Source organism: Amblyomma mixtum, chromosome 3, assembly GCF_055824585.1.
Source record: "Amblyomma mixtum isolate Tamu chromosome 3, ASM5582458v1, whole genome shotgun sequence".
In the NCBI taxonomy this organism is placed as follows: domain Eukaryota; kingdom Metazoa; phylum Arthropoda; class Arachnida; order Ixodida; family Ixodidae; genus Amblyomma; species Amblyomma mixtum.
Window position 1 is genome coordinate 416,725,959 of NC_143014.1, and position 21,948 is coordinate 416,747,906.

The following is a 21,948-nucleotide window of genomic DNA, read 5'->3' on the forward strand; positions in this document are numbered from 1 at the left end:
AACCGTGCTGTTGTATTACCTGTACAGATAAAAATTACTGCAGCTTACTACGATCGCTGGCCCAATTTCTGTCAACTTTTTTCGGGAGATTCCTAAATCAATGTCACCCGGAGGAGCGATGAGATCCCCCTGAAACAAGTTCCTGGCTCTGGGAGCGCCAGAGGCAAAGCCGTCCGAAGCAGAGACAATCCGAAAGCACCACAGGACTGGACTCTAAAAAACGTGTGAACAGCAGCAAAGGTTGAAAAACTTAAGCATTGCGTGTGCTGTTAAAATCAACCCGGTAAGTTACCTGTAAAATTTGAAAGAAATTACCAATGAAGACTTCAAATACTCCCAGCTTAAACTGCATCGTCTTCTAGTGCAGTTTTTCCTGTTTGCCCGAAAAACTTCCTCTGCATGTTGTCGTAAATATACGGTAAAAAGAACGACTTCATACCAGGAAAGACGGTGTGTGTTAGGATGGTAATCACACGCATACGCTGAAAATGACGCTGCAGGACTTTTTTATCTGCAGGTGTAAAACTTCGCACATAGCGCCTGGCTGTGACGCTCCTGGCCGCTGTCGTCAGCGCGCAGTGGCCTGCCTACGAGGCGGCCGCGTACAAGAGCACTGCTTGCGAATGCACACCGGCGATCCACAATCCTGTTCCGCTTCGGTGCTTCAGTGCGCATATCTGTGAACAGGAAAAGAAACGGAGTGAAAGGGAATAAAAGAAGACATTTTAAAAGCGAGTATTTCGACAAATGAGGGAACAGTCATGAATCTGAGCCGGCAGAGCTTCCATATATTTTTTTTTTTGAATTTCTGATATCATTATTATTAGTTCTATTCAGACTCCAATACGGCACAACTGTTTGAGACCCTCATCAAAATTATAAAAGTACAGATAGCACACTACTAAATTCCAGTCTATATTCTGCATACTATAGCTTCTCTCCTTAAATATCGCGTCTTTCTCTTGTTCATAATATATTTCATCACTCAAATTCACGCTTTGAACTTATACACCTTTGAAAGCATGATTTTACGTGTATTTATCAGAGTTTGAAGGACGGTATACCATACCGCAGAACCAGAGCTTTTTTACCGTCGTTTCTGCCACCTATACCCTTTACCAGAGGAAAACGGGCACCAGGTTTTTCCTTCTCAACCGCATGAGGGGGCTGTAGAGAACCTCTCAAGACCGAAAGGAGTCAAAACGTGGGGGCAAGTGTTCAGTTTTCTTTACACAGATTCAGAGCTTAGGCGCAGCCGTAAGTGCTTCGCCATGCGGCTCAGAAACAAACCACCGTTGCCAGTTACTTTTAGAAAACACGGTATGTGAACAGAGTGGAATCGTCTTTCCGCACCTACGATAGCCATTCAAGGTAAGGACTTGTTCAAATATGCCTTAACTAATAGTGCACAATAAATCAACCTTTGTAACAATTGTGTTATTGTTTGTCCCATTATTTTCTTTTCTATTCCTTTTCTATTCCTTTTCTGTACCCGGTCAGAATTGAATTTACTATAAATAATTATATTTATCATGATAAATCAAAAATTAATCACAAAGGCAACTTCCGTTCTGGTGTTCCACGAGACAGATGTCATAGATATTTAAATAGGTTTTGCATTAACTTTTTGCATCAGACTTAAATTATAATATGCCTGATAAGTTTTGTTATTACCTTTTATGATGGAAAATGTTGCACCACAACTAATGATGTATGAAGAACACACAGCAGCATCTTTTTCAAGCACTTCCAGAGTCATTTCTTTTCTATTGCATATCCAGTAATCATCCACATAAACTGAGAGAAATTTAAACTTAAACGTCTTGGCTTTTACCTGCTATATATTGCATCCGCATCACCAAAATTATTAGCGAAAAACTGTGCCTATTATAGACAGCCGACAACACCTCTTAGGTGGTCTTTTATTGCCAGTATATGAGCTTGAGCCCGCCGTATAAAACGCTCTAGTTAGGTGAATGTAGGTTATCGACGGGGGCAGTTTGCTCTAATCATTGCCGTGACTTGCTCTGAACTGTTCCACTTTTAAGGCAACATCGCACATATATCTTTTTTTTCTAGATATTTACAGTCTGCTTAAGGGGCCGTTAACATAGAAATTTTATGTGATGTTGAAAAGACGTTAGAAAGAAAATGGCATTCTGGATGTTTCATTTTGAATGCATCACGAAACATACAGAAATGCACCTTAACCTTGTCAGCACAAATTAGTGAGAATCTCTTGAAGGACAAAAAAAAATATAATCCGCAACATGCTAACCAATTTATTCACCTGTGCATAGAAAACTCCACTCAGAAGTCATCAGAAATGCCTGTGAGTGTGATGCCTAAATCATTATAATTGAAATCAAAAGCTAACCAAACATTTCTATAAGAGATCTCTTAGGTGTCATAACCGTCGACCACACCAGTGACCATTGAGACACTTCGGCAAACGCACACGTCTCATATATGACAACACGCTAATCGAAAGGAACTAAAAACATAAGGTACATATGCATCTCAAGACGACATGTGAGTGTTAATACACTGCGCAGACTCTTACAGGCACAAGCAAGATTATAGACTTAAGTCTTGCTCTCTGTTTGTGCTGGTATTAACCGCCGACATTGCTAGTTTCTTGAACACCTAAAACACGCTCTATACGATGAACGCGGGAGCCGCGCATCGTATCATTAGAATCTGGCGAGGTGCTGTGGGCGCCTACTGCACATGTTAACAAAGAGCCAGCAAGGCCGCCGTAGCGACGACGGCGAATCAACTCGTTTACCGCGGCGAAGCGATGCTAACTAACGTCGATGCGGCATCGCTTGTCCACCGCTGCGTCGTCGTGCTCTATAAAAGACGCCAGGTGGGCATTGAAGACAAGTGCGCCCTCCCGCGGGATGTTTGACGGATAGCCAATCTCGCCCAGGCTTCCTCGGGCGACGCCACTCCGTGCCACAACTCGCCCCGGAGCCCGCTGTTGTTCGAATGGTGCAGGCCTTGCCGTGCCAGGTGGTGCTCCAGGCTGCGCGCACGCGGACGTGGTCAAAGCTACTGATTTATAATTGAAAAGGAACCCCTGATAAAAATTTGGGATTTGTATAGATTCTTTCTACAAAGGGCAATTACGAAAGATACAGTTTCCGAATTGGTTGGGCAACGAAGGAATACGTGGCGCAATCGGGGTTCTGTGTAACATGCATGGCAGCGGCCCTTGCATCTTCAAGCATCGACACCTGTGTAATGATCGTAAAATGAGCACTGGCACGAGTTGTGATATACTAACCTCGACACACGTCTTGCCTCACAACGTCGCTGGGATGTGACACTATAAACTCCGTCCATAGCGTCTTCACGGTGCAACTAATAGAAATTTGAAGCCATGGTATTTGCCTGTGTGTATTTTTGACACAATATGTACTCAAACACATCTGTTATGTTTGCTTGTACAAATTATGATAGAAGCGTAAGTTTCCTTTTACATATACATTCCACCATTCGTGTGTAGTCTCCGCTCATGAAAATTAAGCACTGAGTAGGTATTGATTGTTGTAGTTGTCTTTATCTTCACGCATATGTTGTATGTGAATACTGTATAAGCATTTGTTAAGGATTGGGTTTCATGCGAGTGCTGTAGGGTGCCGTATTCACGTCAGGGCTTTCTTGGGCTTTTGTTATACCTCCAGAAAGACTGCGCAAAAACGCCTGAAAAAATTTAGAAAGAAATATACCGAGCGTCAGTATAGACCTGTGCCATGGTTTTATAGTGGTCTTCAAGCGAATTCTGCGTGTCCTCCTAATGCGTGTTTTATAAAGCAGAACCTGTCTTGTCGTTGTTCACTTTACAAAACGAAAGATAGCTGACAAGCAATAGCATGGCGTTGAGAACGTTATTCTCGTCTTCGTCATCACCACTGGCGCCATTGTTGGACTGCGTGCAATGAAAAGAAATAAGTTTTTTTGTAAGGTCTGTAAACAACAGCCCTGAAGACGTGATCTGAGAAGCTTAGACTTTTTTAGTATTTCTAGCTCTCTGTTCTGGCTATTTTTTCAGTGCCGCCAACGCCGGTAGTGCTCTACGTACGCATGGTATGAAAACAGCTAGATGTTTTTCCTTTTAGCACTGGTCGTACCGCCGCTGTGAGTGCTCGTGAGAATTCATCGGATGCCGCCGAACGCGAAAAGGATAGCAATTGCCTGTCGTGTAGCTGCCGCTGTAAGAACAGGTTAAACAGCTTTCTACGACCGCATCACTGTGAAAGGCGTTTTGTGGTGTGTTTTCTGTGAGTCGTCATCTCTATCTTGTGCGCTGGGGATCGTTCGATATGCGTAACCAACTTGCCGGCCAGTTCTTCCTGAGCACATCCTTGTGACTAAACAGGACCGCTCGATAAGCAACTCGACGTCTGGTCGCGGGGAATGCTGCTGGAGTCGCACACGCGATGCTTGTGATAAGGAGGTCGCCTGGAAGGGGAAATCACTGCCATCTGCCGCGGCTTCGAACTTATAACTTCCCCAGCCTGCAGTAATGACGCATTTATTGCAGAGCTGCACGCGATGCATGAAAGTGATTGTGCCGGCGCCATCGGCACTGTCCCTCCGTTGCGCGTAATGAATCCCTCGGCGACAGATGTTTGTTGCGGATTCCCGTGTCTAAGCGCATATATTATCCGCGGGTACTGCAAACCGCTGGCCTATCAAATATACGTCAAATCAGAATATTATGATGGAAATCCTCATACAAGTGCACACTGTACTATCAGTGGCAAAAGCAAATAAACCACTCAATTTGATTACAAAATTTTATACCGTGTAACATGGCACGCCAAAAAGTTCATTCTGTCCCTGCATGGTTACTTTACGTGAGATGAATACTACAGAGAAAAACCTTTTGCACAAATTCGCAGTATTTGTTGTTAATTCAACATTAAATTTGTGTATGATATTTCGATATTGTATGCGAAAAAAGAAGTTATAAAAGTGAAACAACTGCGCTGGATCACTAAAATCAAGTAAGTATCAATAAATGATTCGCTACACTTGTTTCCCTCCCTTATTGATCACGTCTTTAGACTTGGTGGAATAGCAAACACTCCATATAAAGCCATGCAAGTATATGCAAGTTCACCAGAAAAAAAACCTGGTGAACTAGTTGACGAAGAATAAATCCTAATCTGTGTAACAGGATAGCTCAACATCATCACATGATAATAACGTGATAATTGTAGCGGAACGTAACAAAGAAATGAGTCAGTTTGTCAACTGTAATGAAAATTTTCTCGCCCGAAATCTTCCCATTGTTACTCAGTATGGTGGGCAGGATCGGTTATGGAAGCCTTGATTGATGCAAAGGCCCGCCTCAAAACACAGATGGAAAATGATCTTTTATTCGGTGAAGGTCTTATCGCGGGCATCCCGTCTTGCACCGATGCGTAGCCGCCACATAAAACTTTTTGGAATGGACTATTCAATGGGCCCATGCTCGCACCGCTGGATGTAAGCGCTGCTATTTCAGCTTGGCGGCGCTCTTCTTGTTCGCAGAATTACCGACCAGAAATTAGTCGAAAGACAGCAGCTTCCACCGCTACACGCTCGAAAAGATGGCCGCCGGAAGACTCGCCAGCACACCAGTCGAGCACCCGCGCTCCAATCAACCTCCATGCACCCTCTCTTCCGCAGAACCTTAGAGGTGTGCAGGTATTCGCAGCCTCAGCAGCGCACCGATGTACTCGCGGCTGTGATTTAGAAGAAGCCCGCAGTGAGCGCTGCCGGTAGACGCAGGAGCAGGAGCAGCAGGGGACACATCAAGAAGTGTGGTACGTTTTTCGTCGTGGCCGCCACCATGACCCTTCCCGCAGGAGAACCCGTCCCCGTACAAGGGACAACCCTCGTATATCGCGCACGAAGAAGCGATTGACCAACAACCTCGGCTTACCTCACTTGGCTGGGCCCTTGGGACTGCCTGGTGCAGCAGCAGCAGTCCCACTGTAGCCGAATAGTCCGACACGCGAATCGGGCTCGCAATGGGCTGTGCTTTGGGCGCACGAACTCTCGGGCGACTTTCACCCCGCCTTTCGCCCCGCTGCTCTGTTTCCCGTTGACAGCCGCCTTCGAAGCAGAGGGAAGTGGCCAGTCGTCTTCCCCGACAGCGTGGATGGTGCAGAAAGCTAGTCCCAGCACGGCGGCACCAACGTCCCTGAAGCAGGCCGCCTGAGTCTGGGTTCATTTGAACGCCGGAGACCTGACTAGCCGCCCCACCCAGGTCGCTGGTGTACCGCACTGGCGCCTTATGTATTCCAACGATAAATAGGCCCTGCGCAATAACGGCACGGCATTAATCAGGTCTTCGAAGGAGCGCTCAGGCGGCTGTCGTTATGTGAAGAAGGCTCACGCTTGAAACGGCGACCAATTAATTGCAGTGTCATTTTCGGACCGACCTCTTTGGAATGCTTGATGTCGAAACGTACGCTTTGAGCCAGGCAAGACAGATACGAAAAGCTTCCTGGTCATTCATGAAGTCTCCGGCGATACGGTCGGCTCGCTGGCACAAGACCGAGCTAATTCGAGAGGTATGAGGGATAAATTTCCAGTGCAGTGGGCCTGGTAAGGCTGATGATGATGATGATGATGATGATGATAGGCAGCCTTAAATTGTACAAAGGAATTTCAAGGAAAGTTCCGCGGAAGGAGGCGAAAGAAAAGAATGCAATTATTCATCGTCTCACGCCGCTGCCGGGCACCACGCATGTCAAAGCCGTTTCCTAAGCAGATGACGCCACCCTGCTGCAACGCGATACAGACAGCCTCGTGTGGTTCTCGCGCGAGTATGCTGAGTACACCCTCCTCTCTGGCGGTAAGTTGAACTGTAGTAAAAGCCAGGCGCTGTGTTTGGGACGCTCTGTTGACTCATTACCGGGGGGCCTTGCTCTCACCGCGCAAGTCACCATTCTTGGCGTGACATTCTGGGCTGGCGGCGTTTCTCCGCGCACGTGGCAGCGGATTGTGAGCACCGTGCATCACCAAGTGGCCGCGGTATCTGAGTCTTCCTTGCCGCTGGCGGCGAGGGCGTACTTTGTGTAGAATGTCCTGTGCTCTAAACTCTGGTTTGTGGCACTTGTGGCACTCCCTCCCATTCATGTCGTGCGAGAGGTTAATACCTTGCTTTTCAGCTGGTTTTAAGAAGGCGGCACAAAGCTCGTCGCGCGTACACACCTTCGTTTCGCCCACGAGAGCGGGGTGGAGTATGCTGTGTTTAGTTACCATTTGCCGGGTTCTGTGCGTCAAATGGACAGCACAACTTGTGGCGAGTAAGACTATGTGGGGCGGCTCTTACTGCTATACTGGCTCAGAAGTAAGCGGCGTGTCTTGGTACCGCGCGGTCTCGGGAACAACGCACCAACGGCGCTAACCCCTATTGCGTTCTACGCCGCCTCGGCCCGCATGTATACGCAGTTGAGAGAGATGTTTCCAGATGAGCCATGGCGCGACCTGACTGCATCCAGGCTTTGTGAGGCCCTTTGTTTCTCCGAGTTACCGCTGGACATTCGTCACTCGTGCGCGCCTCATCCGAAGTGGGTGGACGTTCATTCTAGCAATCTACCGCACGTGGTGAGGGATTTCCGGTGGCGCGTCGAGACAGGCTCCACTCCTGGGTACATGTGTGCTAGTCTCGACGGGCTAAAGAAGCAAACAATGCGGCGAGATAGCCGGATATGACCACATTTTATGGAGCTGCAAAAAGGCGCCGCCACCGGCGGACCTACTACCAGTCCCTTCTCTAGAGCGGTGGGAGGCTATACTGGCCAGCTCAGACCCGTTGACGCAAGTCCGGGCCACTGAGTGGGCTCACGAGGTCGCCAAGAGCCATGGGCTCGAAGCCACCTAGTATAATGCCCACTATGGCTCAGTGCTGACAATAAACGTTTTCCAATCCAATCCAAATCCACTCCTGGGGTGTGGTTCGTGACTGGCGCTACGTAAACTGTGGCCAGGTTGAGTCAAAAACGCATGTGTTTGATGAGTGTGTTGAGGTTAGGACATTCGGCCGTTTGGCTTCACGCGCTTTTTCCATCCCTCGGTCGCACGAAGGGAAACTACGCGGGGCGTTCGAGTGACTCTTGACGCAATCCATCGGCCTGATCCTTTGGCAGAATAGGAACGCAGCCGAACACTCGCGACAACCCCGTCGGTTATTGTTCCCGATGCTAGCACGTCTGTCGGTGCTTTTGTAGGGCTACCTAGATAGTCAACTCTTAACCCTTGGTGATAAAGGATCCTCCGCAGGTGGTCGACCCGCCACATCCAACTCAGAAAGGGTACCGTGGCACTTCTGACAGCATACTAACCTATTCCTTTGCAACACATCAAGAGACTTTTCAGCTGCCCACCCGCAGTGTGTGTTGGAAATTTGGGCCTGTATTGCTAATTTTGTTTTCCTTGTGAAGCCGCAGGCCCACGTCTCTCCTTGTACATGTGAGCCCAAAGGACCACTGACTGCAGAGTATTAAACATGCTGTGTGGCCGGAGCTCCCGCAGGAGTTTATTTCATTTCGTTTGCCTGCTTTTCTTTTTGTATCAATGAACTCCATAAAATGCTATCGCATATATTTGGAATTTTTAATTTCTAGACTTTTCCCATTGTATCACCCTCCCTCAGCACGGCCCGTGCCCTCAGTTGCCTCGACTCATATGTGAGCCTTTGTAAGCTACGTATTTCTTGTTTTTCAATAAATTTTGTTCTCAGCCTCGTGTGCATTACTGTTCCATGCTTTCTTTCTGATGGATGTATAAGGCGAGAGCGTATGCGCGCGCGCGCGCGCGCGCGCACACACACACACACACACACACACACACACACACACACACACACACACACACACACACACACACACACACACACACACACACACACACACACACACACACACACACACACACACACACACACACACACACACACACACACACACACACACACACACACACACACACACACACACACACACACACACACACACACACACACACACACACACACACACACACACACACACACACACACACACACACACACACACACACACACACACACACACACACACACACACACACACACACACACACACACACACACACACACACACACACACACACACACACACACACACACACACACACACACACACACACACACACACACACACACACACACACACACACACACACACACACACACACACACACACACACACACACACACACACACACACACACACACACACACACACACACACACACACACACACACACACACACACACACACACACACACACACACACACACACACACACACACACACACACACACACACACACACACACACACACACACACACACACACACACACACACACACACACACACACACACACACACACACACACACACACACACACACACACACACACACACACACACACACACACACACACACACACACACACACACACACACACACACACACACACACACACACACACACACACACACACACACACACACACACACACACACACACACACACACACACACACACACACACACACACACACACACACACACACACACACACACACACACACACACACACACACACACACACACACACACACACACACACACACACACACACACACACACACACACACACACACACACACACACACACACACACACACACACACACACACACACACACACACACACACACACACACACACACACACACACACACACACACACACACACACACACACACACACACACACACACACACACACACACACACACACACACACACACACACACACACACACACACACACACACACACACACACACACACACACACACACACACACACACACACACACACACACACACACACACACACACACACACACACACACACACACACACACACACACACACACACACACACACACACACACACACACACACACACACACACACACACACACACACACACACACACACACACACACACACACACACACACACACACACACACACACACACACACACACACACACACACACACACACACACACACACACACACACACACACACACACACACACACACACACACACACACACACACACACACACACACACACACACACACACACACACACACACACACACACACACACACACACACACACACACACACACACACACACACACACACACACACACACACACACACACACACACACACACACACACACACACACACACACACACACACACACACACACACACACACACACACACACACACACACACACACACACACACACACACACACACACACACACACACACACACACACACACACACACACACACACACACACACACGTGTTTGTATGCGTGGAGCACTACACGACTGCGGATGTCAGAATCACGTTAACCAGAAATTGCAGCAATACATGTGAATCTACCGCCAACAATTTCATCGGTAGTCGGTCCATCTGGCGCAATTCGAATGTATTCCAAGGTTTGTTTTTTACCACAGCCGAGATTCAACATGATGTGTTGATTCATCCCAGAAATTTCAACATCAATTCAACATGAAATCAATGCAGAAAGTTTATTGAGAATGCTCATCTCTAGCATGGTGGCCACTTTTCCAATCAGTTTCAACTGAGCCTCAATAATTCACAAACACTAGGCCATTCTGGCACCAACTCGAATTCAACATTGCATGTTGAGTGTGCTCATGAGAACTTCAACCCTCTCATGAAGCATTTTGCAAGGGTGCGCTGTCTCCGAAGACCAGCATGTAAAATTGAATAGCGTGACCTTTTTCAAGCTGAACGAATAAGTAAGTTCGTATTTTTGAGCATAAAACCGTGCTGTTTTATGCCCTTAACAGAGAAAAATTGTTCCTGCCTTCTACGTTCACTGCCCTAGGTTCTGTCAAAGTATGTGGGGAGATTCCTAAACAATGTCACCCAAAAGAGGCAGTGAGTCCCCATCGAAACATGTCCCAGGCAGTGGTAGCGCGGGATGCGAAACTGTCCGAAGCGGAGACAAAACACTATGGGACTGGCCTCTAGAAAATCCGTGAACATTAGCAAACATTGAAAAACCAAGGCATTGCATCAGCTGTTAAAATCAGCGAGGTAAGTTGCGTGTGAAACTAGAAAGAAAGTACCTATGAAGACTTCAGAATCTCTCAGTTTGAACTGCATCGTCTTCTAGCGGAGTTTATGCTGTTCGCCAGAAAAAAATTCCTGCGCATGTTGCCGTAAATATGCCGTAAAAAGCACGACTTGATACTGAGAACGACGGTGTATGTTAGGTACGAAATCACATCCAGACGCTGAAAATGACACTGCAGGACTTCTTTATCGGCAGGCTTTAAAATTCGCACATAGCGCTTGGTTATGACGCTCCTGGTCGCTGTCGTCAGCGCGCAGTGGGCTCGGTGCCTACGAGGCCTCCACGTACAAGCGCACTGCTGACGAATGCACACTGGCGACCACAAATCCAGTTCCCGCTTCGGTGCTTCATGCAGTGCGCACATCTGTGAACAGGAAAAGGAGCGGAGCGCACAGCGATAGCAGACTGTTAGCCTCGGAAACGCACAGACATTGGAAAAGCGAGAAATTCGAGAAATGTGGGAGCACTCATGATTTGGGCTCGGCACAGCTTCCTCAAAATTACGTGTGGAATTTCTGATATCATTATTGTTATTTCGTTTCAAACACTAATACGGCACATATCTTTGGGACCCTAATCAGTATTACCTCATCCAGTCATTAAAATAGGGCGAAAAAATTAAGTATGTTTCATTCTAATCATAACAGAAAAGGCAGCACACTCATAATGATGTCCAGTCTATATTCTGTCCATCTCGCTGCTTTGTGTTTTTCATACCATATTTTATCGTCCAAATTCACGCCTTCAACATATGCACCTTCAGAATCATAACTTTGCGTGTATTTATCATAGCCTGATGGACGGCACACCATACTGCAGACGAAATGTTTTTTTTTGTCATTTCGGCCACGCATACAATCTACCAAAGGAAACGAGCAGAAGGTTTTTGGATTAAGGGAGGCTTTACGGCACCTCTAAAGACCTAAAGGTATCACAACGCGAAGACAAGGATTCACCTTCCTTTACAAAGATTCAGAGCTTAAGCACTGCGGTAAGGGCTTCGCCATGGGGCTACGAAACAAACCACCGTTGCCCAGTTACATTAAGCAAACACGGTACGTGAAGGAATCGAATCGCCTTTCCGCATAGACTATAGCCTTAACTGTTACTACACAATCAATCAACCTTTGTAATTATTTTATTATTGTTTGGCCGAATATATTCTTTGAATCCGTTTTTTACCTTGTCACCCTTGAAGTTACTATAAATAAATTGATTTATCGTGAGTAATCGGAAATTAATCACAATGGCAACTTCTGTTGAGGTACAGCATGAGACAGGTGGCATGGAATTTGAAGGAGGTTTTGCATTAACTTTTTCCATCAGACTGTCATCCTAAAATTTTCAGTACTTGCGGCATTAATTTTCTCATTGAAAATTCTCACTGCAACTTATGATGCAGGAAGACAACAGAGCAGTATCTGTTGGAAGCGCTGCGAATTTTTTTTCATTTTTCATGCAGCAATGATCCACACAAACTAAAAGAACTTCGCAGTTAAACCTCCTGGCTTATACCTGCTATTTATTGCATACGTATGACCCAATGTATTTGAGAAAACTGTGCAAATTAGCAACTCACGACTAACACCTGTTGTTTTTCTTTTATTACCATTATATGAGCTACAGACGGCGGTTTAGGCACCGTGCTCCCGCGAGGCGCCTCCACCAGCGGAGCTGCGTGCCGCGCCACCAACGGCCAGTTTGGCGTCCCGAGTGAGATGGCTCAGCGCCGTAGCAGGCGATTTTCCGTGACTACATGACAACACTTGTGCGCTGCTTCGTCTGCCTTTGGGTTGAGAAGCTTGTTTTTTTTTTTTTCGAGGAAACAACTTGGCTAACGGCATCAAGCTTTTTGAATCCTTTCACGTACCTGACGTGAAAGAAATTTTGTCGAAAGACAGGCGTGAAGTGCTGGCCCAGTACATCGCGCATGTCTGCGCGATGCACCCTCAAGACAAAAGGAAAACACTGATGGTTCCGAGATACTTTTGTGTGGGCTATATATTTTATGTTTGTTCTTTTTGGGGACTGCAAAGCTGCTGAAGGTAGAATATATGCTCAACAACTTTGTAGGCATTAAATACGGGCTGAATCACCTCTTGCGAGCCGAGGGACTGGGAGAACGCGAAGACCTTCCTACTAGAGAAAACAATCAAGAAGGCACAATTGAAGTGCTCGAATGGGACAAGCGAGTGGCCCGAATTCCCCAGCTAAGGGACAGTTCCGAACGGCGCGACTTTGATACAGAAAAAACGGCATTTCCCCGCAAGATTTGGTGCTTTGAGTTTCTAGGAGGAATTTGTATTCAAACGCTGATATGCATGAAAATATATCTGGTGAATATGTCTAAGTCCCTGAGATGCAGGAGCAGAAATATATGAAAAACATGTCATAGTAGCCGAGCTCTCTATAAGCACCCAGAAGAACCAAGTTCATTCAAAAGAACAAAGGATTCGACGCATAACTGGAACTAAGGTAGGTAGTCGTAAAATTTGACAGTGGTTACTGCTGCATGACGTTTAATGATGACGAGCAGCATGTCGCCCGACACATAGAAAATGTTGCGCCCACCTTAAGCTTTTATCTCAAAGCTGATAATTTGGAGTGAATTTAAGAAGGTATACGCTGCTGGGAAGAAAAAACGCAAGAAGAGAAATTATTTCTTTTTCAGCAGCCGCACGGCAAGGGGCGCATATTGTGCTCTGAAGAAGCGATAGGATATAATTCATTACCGAGTGCAGTAAACAATGTCTGTCTTGTCTTTTTCATACACACAGCGTGCTTTCCTCCCGACCTCAAAATTGAGAAGACAGTACTAGACCTGTTATCTTCGCGAGATATTTCACACGGTCAGCTGTGCTATACGGAATCGCAATGAAAGTAAAAGGTCGACGAGTTCCAGAGTGAAAAGGACGTTACCGTGTCAATTTTCGGTCGGTAAGTTGCGCGTGAGACTTGGTCCTAGGCAAATTCCGGTAAATTCCCAGGCAGCATACAACAGAACAATTTGTTATTCTCCTTACGAAGTTCAATGGCGTCTGCAATAACATCACAAGCGTACCAAAAAATTCTGCTTAGCTCACTGCCGCTCCGGCGAGTGAGCGTCGCCATCTCACTGAACGCGCGCCGCCTTCTCACTATGTAAGCGCGTGCCACCGCTAGTGGCGCTCGTGACGCTCTGGAGTTAGATGAGCACGGTGCCTAAAAACAGCTCGAATTTGGCCAATGCGTCGTAGTGGCATATATCTTCATTTTATAACAGTGCCCAAAATTTTCTCGATCTTCTTGTTAAATGCTAGCTTGAGATTATAGAGGGGCGCAGTTTGCTCAAATAATTGATGCGACTTGCTCTGAACTCTTCCATGTTTCAACCAAATTATTACATATCTTTTTTTCCCCCGGGTACTTACAGCCTGTTTAAGAGACCATTAACGCAGAAATTTTATGTAGTGCTGAAAAGGCATTACAAAGAAAACGGCATTCCTGATGTTTCATTTTCTTTAGAGCGCTTCCCTTTGGCGCCCGTTCCAGCGTTTCGCGGCGTCACCGTTGCCCCCTGTAACCAGTTCCGGAGCCGGGGCAGCGTGCTGCTCTAGCTGCGCGGGCTCTTGGCGCCATCTCCCGCACGCTCAAGCCGAAACGCGGAGCCGCAGCCGTTCGCCATGGCGTGCTCTACACAGTTCCACGTTTCAACCAAAATATAACATTTATCTCTTTTTTTTTCTGAATAGTAACACCCTGTTGAAGGGTCCATTCTATGTGGTGTTGAAAAGACGTTGGAAAGAAGGTGGCTGTCTGGATGTTTAATTTTTCTTTTTCCCAAAACACTGCTTCGCAGTTTGAATGTATTATGAAACATATACAAAGGCACTTTAAGCTTGCAACCACAAATTAGTAAGTCTTTTCAAGCACAAAAAAACATATATTAGCGGAAACACAGCACAGCAGCCAATTTCTTCAGCTGTGCATCGCAAGCTCCAATCAGAAATGAGTGCGATGCCTGAAATCATTACACTTGAAATGAAAAAATCAACATGAATTTCTGTAAGAGTTCTGTGCGGTGTAGTAACCGTGGACCACGCCAGTGATCATTGAGACACTTTGCGGAACGCACACGTCTCATATATGACTGCGCGCTAAACGAAAGCAACGAAAAACAAAGTACATATGCACCTAAAGACAGCATGTGAGTGTGAATTCACTGGACAGACGCTCACCAGCACACGGAAGAATATAGGCTTAAGTCTCGCTTTCTGTTTGTACCGGTCTTAACCTCCGGCATTGAGTGTTTCTTGAGCAAATACATCGCGCTCTATGCGCTGAGGGCGCGAGCCGCGCTTCGCGTCAGCATTTGGCGAGGAGCCGTGTAGTGCACACACTAACAAAGCGAATGCAAGGCCAACTTAGCGAGGACGGCGACTCAGCTCGCTTACCGCGGCGGTGCGATGCTAACGAACGTCGGTGAAGTGTGGCTTGTCCACCGCTGCGTCGGTGTCCTCTCTCTCAACGACGCCAGGTGGCTATCGAAGAGTGGCCTCCGGCGGGATGCTTGTCGGGGAGCCAATCTCGCCCACGGCTTCATCGGGTGACGCCACTCCGTGCCACAACTGGCCCCGGAGCCCGCTGTTCCTCGAATGGTCCAGGCCTCGTAGCGCCAGGTGCTCAAGGCTGCATGCCCAGGGACATAGTCAAAGCTTCTGGTTTGTAAAGGAAAAGGAACCCCTACTGAAAATTTGGGGTTTGTATAGATACCTCCTTAAAAAATGTGAAACTACGGAAGTTCCACTTTCCAAATTGGGTAGGGGACCAAGCAATATAAGGCGCACTCACGCTTCTGCGTAACGTGAATGGCAGCGGCTCTTGCATGTTCAGCCATCGACAGCTATGAAATGGCCGTAAAATGAGCGTTGGCCGTGGTGGTGACACACCATTGTCGACACATTTCATGCCTCACATCTTCGTTGAGATATGATACTGAAACTCAGTCCAAAGCGTCTTCTCGGTGCCACTGATGGAAATTTGAAACAATGGTATTTGCCTTTGTGCGACTCAGCACAATTTGTACTCAAGCACAACTGTAATGTTTGACTATAGAAGCGTAACAGTTTTCTTTCATTTCTATAATCCACCGCTGATTTCTAGTATCCGCTCATGAAGATTAGACACTGTGAATACGTATTGATTGTTGTAGCTGCCTTGATCTCAATGCATGTATTGTGTGCGAATCCTGTAAAACCATTTGTTTGGCATGCGTTTCTTGCGAGCGCTGTAGGGTGGCATAGTCACGTCAGGGTCTTCTCGGGCGAAACTGCGCACAAACGTTTCAAATAAAGATAGAAACAAATACACCTAGCATCACCAAAAACGTGTGCCGTGATTTTATTGCGAATGCAATAATGCGCTCATGAACGGCGTTTCGCGTAGCGGCGGCCGGTAGCCACTTTTGATCTTTAGAATGACCTCTGACGTCATACCAGGGTGAGATATGGGCTACCAAGTGGAGTCGACGCGGAGCGGCGGCCGTTAGCCACGCGTGACAATTAGAATGACCTATGACGTCATGCCACGCCTACTGACGTCATAGCGTGACACCAAACAAGGGTGAGAGATGGGCTACCAAGTCGAGTCGTCGCGCAGCGGCGGCCGGTAGCCACGCGTGATCTGTAGACGCGGCGCACTGCCTTCCTTATTTAGACGCGGCGTGCCGCGTCCTTTCGTTAGAGGCGCTGCGCTCGCTTTCGCAACCTACCAGGCTTAAGCAAAGCTAAGCCCCCACCAATCTTTTTAGTTGACTACAAATTAATTGTGCGGGTCATCTTTGCGTGTTTTGTAAAGCAGAGCTGATGTTCGCGTTGTTCAGCAGAGAAAACGACAGCCACCTGAAAAACAACTAGTATGACTTCGAGAACGTTGTTCTCGTCTTCGTAATCACCACTCACGCCATGATAGGGCTGCGTGCAATACGAAGAAATCAAAGTTTTTGTTTTTTTGTACGATCTGTAAAGACCGCCCTGACGACGTAATCGGCGAAGATTAGGTATTTTTGATATTTCTCAGCGTTCACAGTAATTTGTCATGGAATTCAACGTCAGGAGTGCTCTGCATACGGATGACACACAAACACCTAGATGGTTGTTCTTTTCGCGCTGTTTGTAGCGCGGCTGTGAGTGGTCGGTAGAATTCATCGGATTGCGCCGAATCCCAAAAGTCTCGCAACTGTCTTTCGAGTAGCTGCTGCCGTAAGAAGAGGTTCAACAGCTTTCGACGTTCGCGTCACTGCGACTGGCGCTTTGTGGTGCGTTTTCAGTCAGTGTTCGCCTCTTTCTTGCGCGGCGACATTCATTCGGTATGTGTGACCAACTAGCCCACCAGTTCGTCCTGAGCACATCACTGCGACTAAACAGGACAGCTCGATAAGCAATTCAACGTCCGGTCACGGGGAATCCTGTAGGAGTCGCCCACGCCATGCTTGTGAAAAGGCGCCTGGAGGCGGAAATCTCTACTCTTTTACCGCGGCCTAGAAAGTACAACAGTCATATCCTGCAGTAAGAACGCATTTAAAATCCAAACCCAAAGCTGCACTCAGTGCATGAAAGCGATTGTGCCAGTGCTATCAGCACTGTCCCGTTATTGCGCTAATGGATCACTCGGCTACAGATCTTACTTGCGGGTTCCCGTATATAAGCACAAATAATATGCGCAGGTGCTTCAAACAATTTGCGTCGCTTGTTTGTCGAATGTAGGGGCGATAAGAATATTATGACGCAACGAATCCGTTACTTCCAAGGAGAAGACGCCTCCCCTGAGTAACACTAAGTCGACCTATATAAAATAAATGCCTCTACCCCCTTACAAGCCCACCGCGTACTAACAGTGACAAAATAAAATGAACCACTGAAACTGATTTAAAAATACTTATGCCGTGGATCATGGCACCCCCAAACGTTCATTCTGTCCGTAGATGATAATCATCACAGACCCCGCTTTGTGTGCTTAATGCTTTGAACTACGGTCTTCAGCTCTCCTGCAGTAGACCCTATGGGTGACCTGCGTGGTCACTGTACGTGAGGTGAATGTGAGAGCGACAAAGGTTTTGGACAAATTCGCAATATTTCTGGTAACTTTAACAACTGGGCTGGTCCACTTAATCAAGCAGATGTCTATGAATAAATCCCCAGACTTATTTTTCTCTCATATTGAGCAGGACTATACATTTGGTCATATTGTATACACTTCATATAAAGCTGCGCAGGTGAGTAGCTGCAGACGAGAGGTTAGAAAAGAACATGGTGGACTAGTTGACAAACTATAAATCCTAGACAGCGTATAACAGGATAGCGCAACATCATCACAACACGATACCGTGATCATTGTAGCGTAACATAAAAAAATCAGTTAGTACCCTACTCTAAAAAAAAAAAATTGGCGGTGGCTTAGCTCTGCTATGCCAGCATATACGTAGCTTGAACAGTGACATCACGTGGCTCTGCTCTGGCGAGAGCAGCGTCAGCGGCGAGCGCGCGCGGCGAGGCGCGCCAGCTGTGCGCAGTGACGTCAGTCGCTCCCCGCGCATGCGCAGTATGGTGGACGCAAGGACCAGGCGATGCGGCGAGACCGGTCACTGTAGGTCACGCCGCAAAATGTCCTGGATAGAAACCTCCAAATCATATCTCAATTTGCTGGGCAGTTTGGTACTCGAAGCCTTCATTGGCGCAAAGGCTTGCCAGGATAACGCAACATAAGTACAGCGCACCAACATCACAACATGATAATAACGTTATAAATGTAGCGTAAGATCATGAAAAAATCAGTTATGCCCCATCTATAAACGAAATTTTCTTGCTAACAAATCTCCCATCGTTGCTGAATTTGCTCTGTAGATCGCTTCTCGAAGACTTGATCGGTGAAAAGGCCCTCCTGAAAGCATTTCGATGGAAAATGACCTTTTATTCGGAAAAAGTGGCGTCGCGGGCATCCCGCTTTTGTAGCGACGCGTCACCGCCACCTGAAACGTTTTGGAATGGAGGGTGCAATGTGTCCAGGCTCGCACCGCTGGATGCAAGCTCCGCCATTTCAGCTTTGGGGTGTTCTTCTTGGTCGCAGAATTACCGACCGGAAGTGGGTGGAAAGAGGGCCGCTCCTACGCTACACTCTCGACAAGATGTCCGCCGGGAGACTTATTAGCACACCAGTCGAGCCACCTGCGCTGCAATTCCCCTCTGCCAAATGTCTCTTCCGCAGAACATTCGAGGTGTCCAGGTCTCCCCGCTCACAGTAGCGCCGCTATACAAGTACTCCCGGCTACGATTTAGAAGAAGCTCGCAGAGAGCGCTGCCGGTAGAAACAGGAGCAGCAGCAGAAAGCGGCAACAGCAAGAAGTGTGGTGCGTTTTCCCTCGCGGCCGCCCCCGCCATGAGCCCTCCCCCCGGAGAATTCCTCCATACCAGGGAGAACCCTCTTATATCGAGCAGTAAGAAGCGATCGACCAGCCACCTCCAATTACCCCTTGTGAATACCTGGTGCCGCAGCAGCAAATCCGCAGTCGCCGACTAGTGCAACACGCGGACGGGGTCCGCCTTGGGCTGCTGTCTTTGAGCGCAGGAACTCTCGGGCGGTTTTCGCCCCGCCTTTCACCCCGCTGCTCCGTTCCCCGTTGACAGCAGCCTTCGAAGCAGAGGGCAGTGACCAGTCGGTTTCCTCGCCAAGGTGGCTGAAGCAGCAAGCTAGGCCCAGCACGGCTGCACCAACGACGCTGAAGTAGGGTGCTTGAGTCTGGTCCGAGTTCAGTGCCGGAGGCCTGATCATGCGAATGACCCAGCTCGCTGGCGTACTCAAGTGGCACGCTTTGGAGTCCAACCCTAAGGAGGCCCTGCGCATTAGTGGCATGGCTTTAAACAGGTCATCGACGGAGAGCTCAGGTGGTTGTTGTTATTTAAACAGCGCTCGCAAGACTATAAAGCGACCCGTTCATTTCAGTGTCATTTCAGGTCTGAGCTCTTGCGAACGCGTGGCGGCCAGACGTACGCTGTAAGCCGAGCATGAGAGATACGAAGCGCTTTCTCTTTATCCATAGTGCCAGCGATTCTGTGGCCGTGCGGACTACTTTGTCGATAATTCAGGTCAAGGCCGACACCTTTAGTACAAACAGCACCGCAAAACACCACACTTGTGTGTACAGCATGAAAAGGTCCGTTACGATGGCGTCGTATTTAACATACCCTCGTCCTCTGAAGGACAATACAGCCGTCCAGCAGGACACCGCAGTGACCGGGGGCCACAAGAAGCTCATTCTGTTCGCTTCTGCCGAACATCCGCGGAAGGAGCTGCGTGACGCTTCACCATGCATCACTGGTTCCCTTCCTTACGTTAACAATCAGCCACCCAATCCTATTAACTAGTTTTCTGCACAGGATTACTTTCTGCTAGTTATAAAGTTTCATAAGACGGCAGTTAGCACAGCCTCGTGGTTGTGTTAAGATCCGTTTCGCAAGGGATGGTTTTAGAAGTCCACAAATGGGTCCAGAGATGGTGGCATTGCGTCCAGTGATTGCATATATTGCGGGGACGTTCAACGTGCGGAGCTTGTTAATAAGAAGGGCCTTTCAATTTGTCTGCAAGCGCACTCACCCTAAACGCTCGGGCTGGTGCCGTGGCGATGCCGTGCCCAACGGTTGGTTCCCGTCCTCGACCGCGAAGGCGTAGTGCTGGGAGATGACCATGGCGTGCTCCGATGCCAGTGCGTCGACCAGAATGACCTGAGCAAGAGGCAAGTATGGAACAGAGCATCCCTTTCTAGATATTGAAACGCCAGAGGAGGAAGAAGAAGCTGGTGCATGTTTTTTGTTTCTTTTGCGCGAAGTCGTATCCGAGACATAAAAGCACTGGGTGCATCGGCGCTTTTCTTTGCTACGAGAAATGAGAAAAGCATTAAAGAAAAGAGCAGAATTTCCTATCATCCACCTCCAAGGGGAAGTTAGTCGCAATTGTCACTGAATAGAGAAAGTGGGTTTGTAAACACAACAAGGCTGCCATTGAAGCAACTGGCGAACCTCGGTGTCATGGTCATATCGGCATTTTTGTGAACTGTCCTCGCGTTGGCAATTTCTGCCGAGAGGTTCTGTCGAGAATGACATGAGCACACAACACAGGATGGGCAGCAAGGAACGATTTCCTTCTCCAAATAAGCTAATAGTGCTGTGTGTGTAGCAAGAGGCTGTACCTGTACCTAGTGGTACGCTCTCGCGTTTCTGGTGTCACCACGATTATGCCCAGCATGAAAGCACCGTTAAGTAGATTCACACAACGAAGCATTTGCTCGTGGAGCAGGCATCACGTGACGTGTCCCTACGTCTTCTTGGGATTCACGTCTATGCTGCCACGTTGGTTAATGCAGCGCGGCGAAAGAACGCGCGCGTGGCTAAACCGCCTATCTCCACCTGCAAAGGTTAAGGTCTGAGACAAATAAGACAAATGAATGGGCCTGAACACAACCGTATCCCCAGACAGCCTTTCTTACCCCGAAGCTCGCGGGTCAAATCGTATTTAGCGCATCTATTTCTGCTCTGGCGGACAGCCCAACTTACGGAAAGCTGTCCGGGGCATTATCAAGCGCCAGTAAACGTTGCGATGATCGTAGTATTGCGCTAGTTGCAGAATGCAAAGAACGCCGGTGTAGTGAATGGGGCTCCGAGCGAG

At 47.9% G+C, this 21,948-nt stretch overlaps 1 protein-coding gene across 3 annotated transcripts in view; it reads right to left on the bottom strand.

Annotated features, from left to right (window-relative positions):
* Positions 1 to 630: 630 nt before the first annotated feature.
* The window catches only part of LOC149357767 (anaphase-promoting complex subunit 10-like), a 109,533-nt gene continuing 88,215 nt past the window's right edge, over positions 631 to 21,948 (bottom strand). For all 3 annotated transcript variants that reach the window (XM_089584908.1, XM_089584909.1, XM_089584907.1), the window contains 4 exons: positions 20,881 to 21,008; positions 19,770 to 20,122; positions 15,687 to 15,921; positions 631 to 677 (listed from right to left, as the gene is read on the bottom strand). In XM_089584908.1, coding sequence (XP_089441034.1) covers positions 665 to 677; positions 15,687 to 15,921; positions 19,770 to 20,122; positions 20,881 to 21,008 — 729 coding nt within the window. In that variant the 3' untranslated portion in view covers positions 631 to 664. The remainder of the gene's footprint in view (positions 678 to 15,686; positions 15,922 to 19,769; positions 20,123 to 20,880; positions 21,009 to 21,948) is intronic.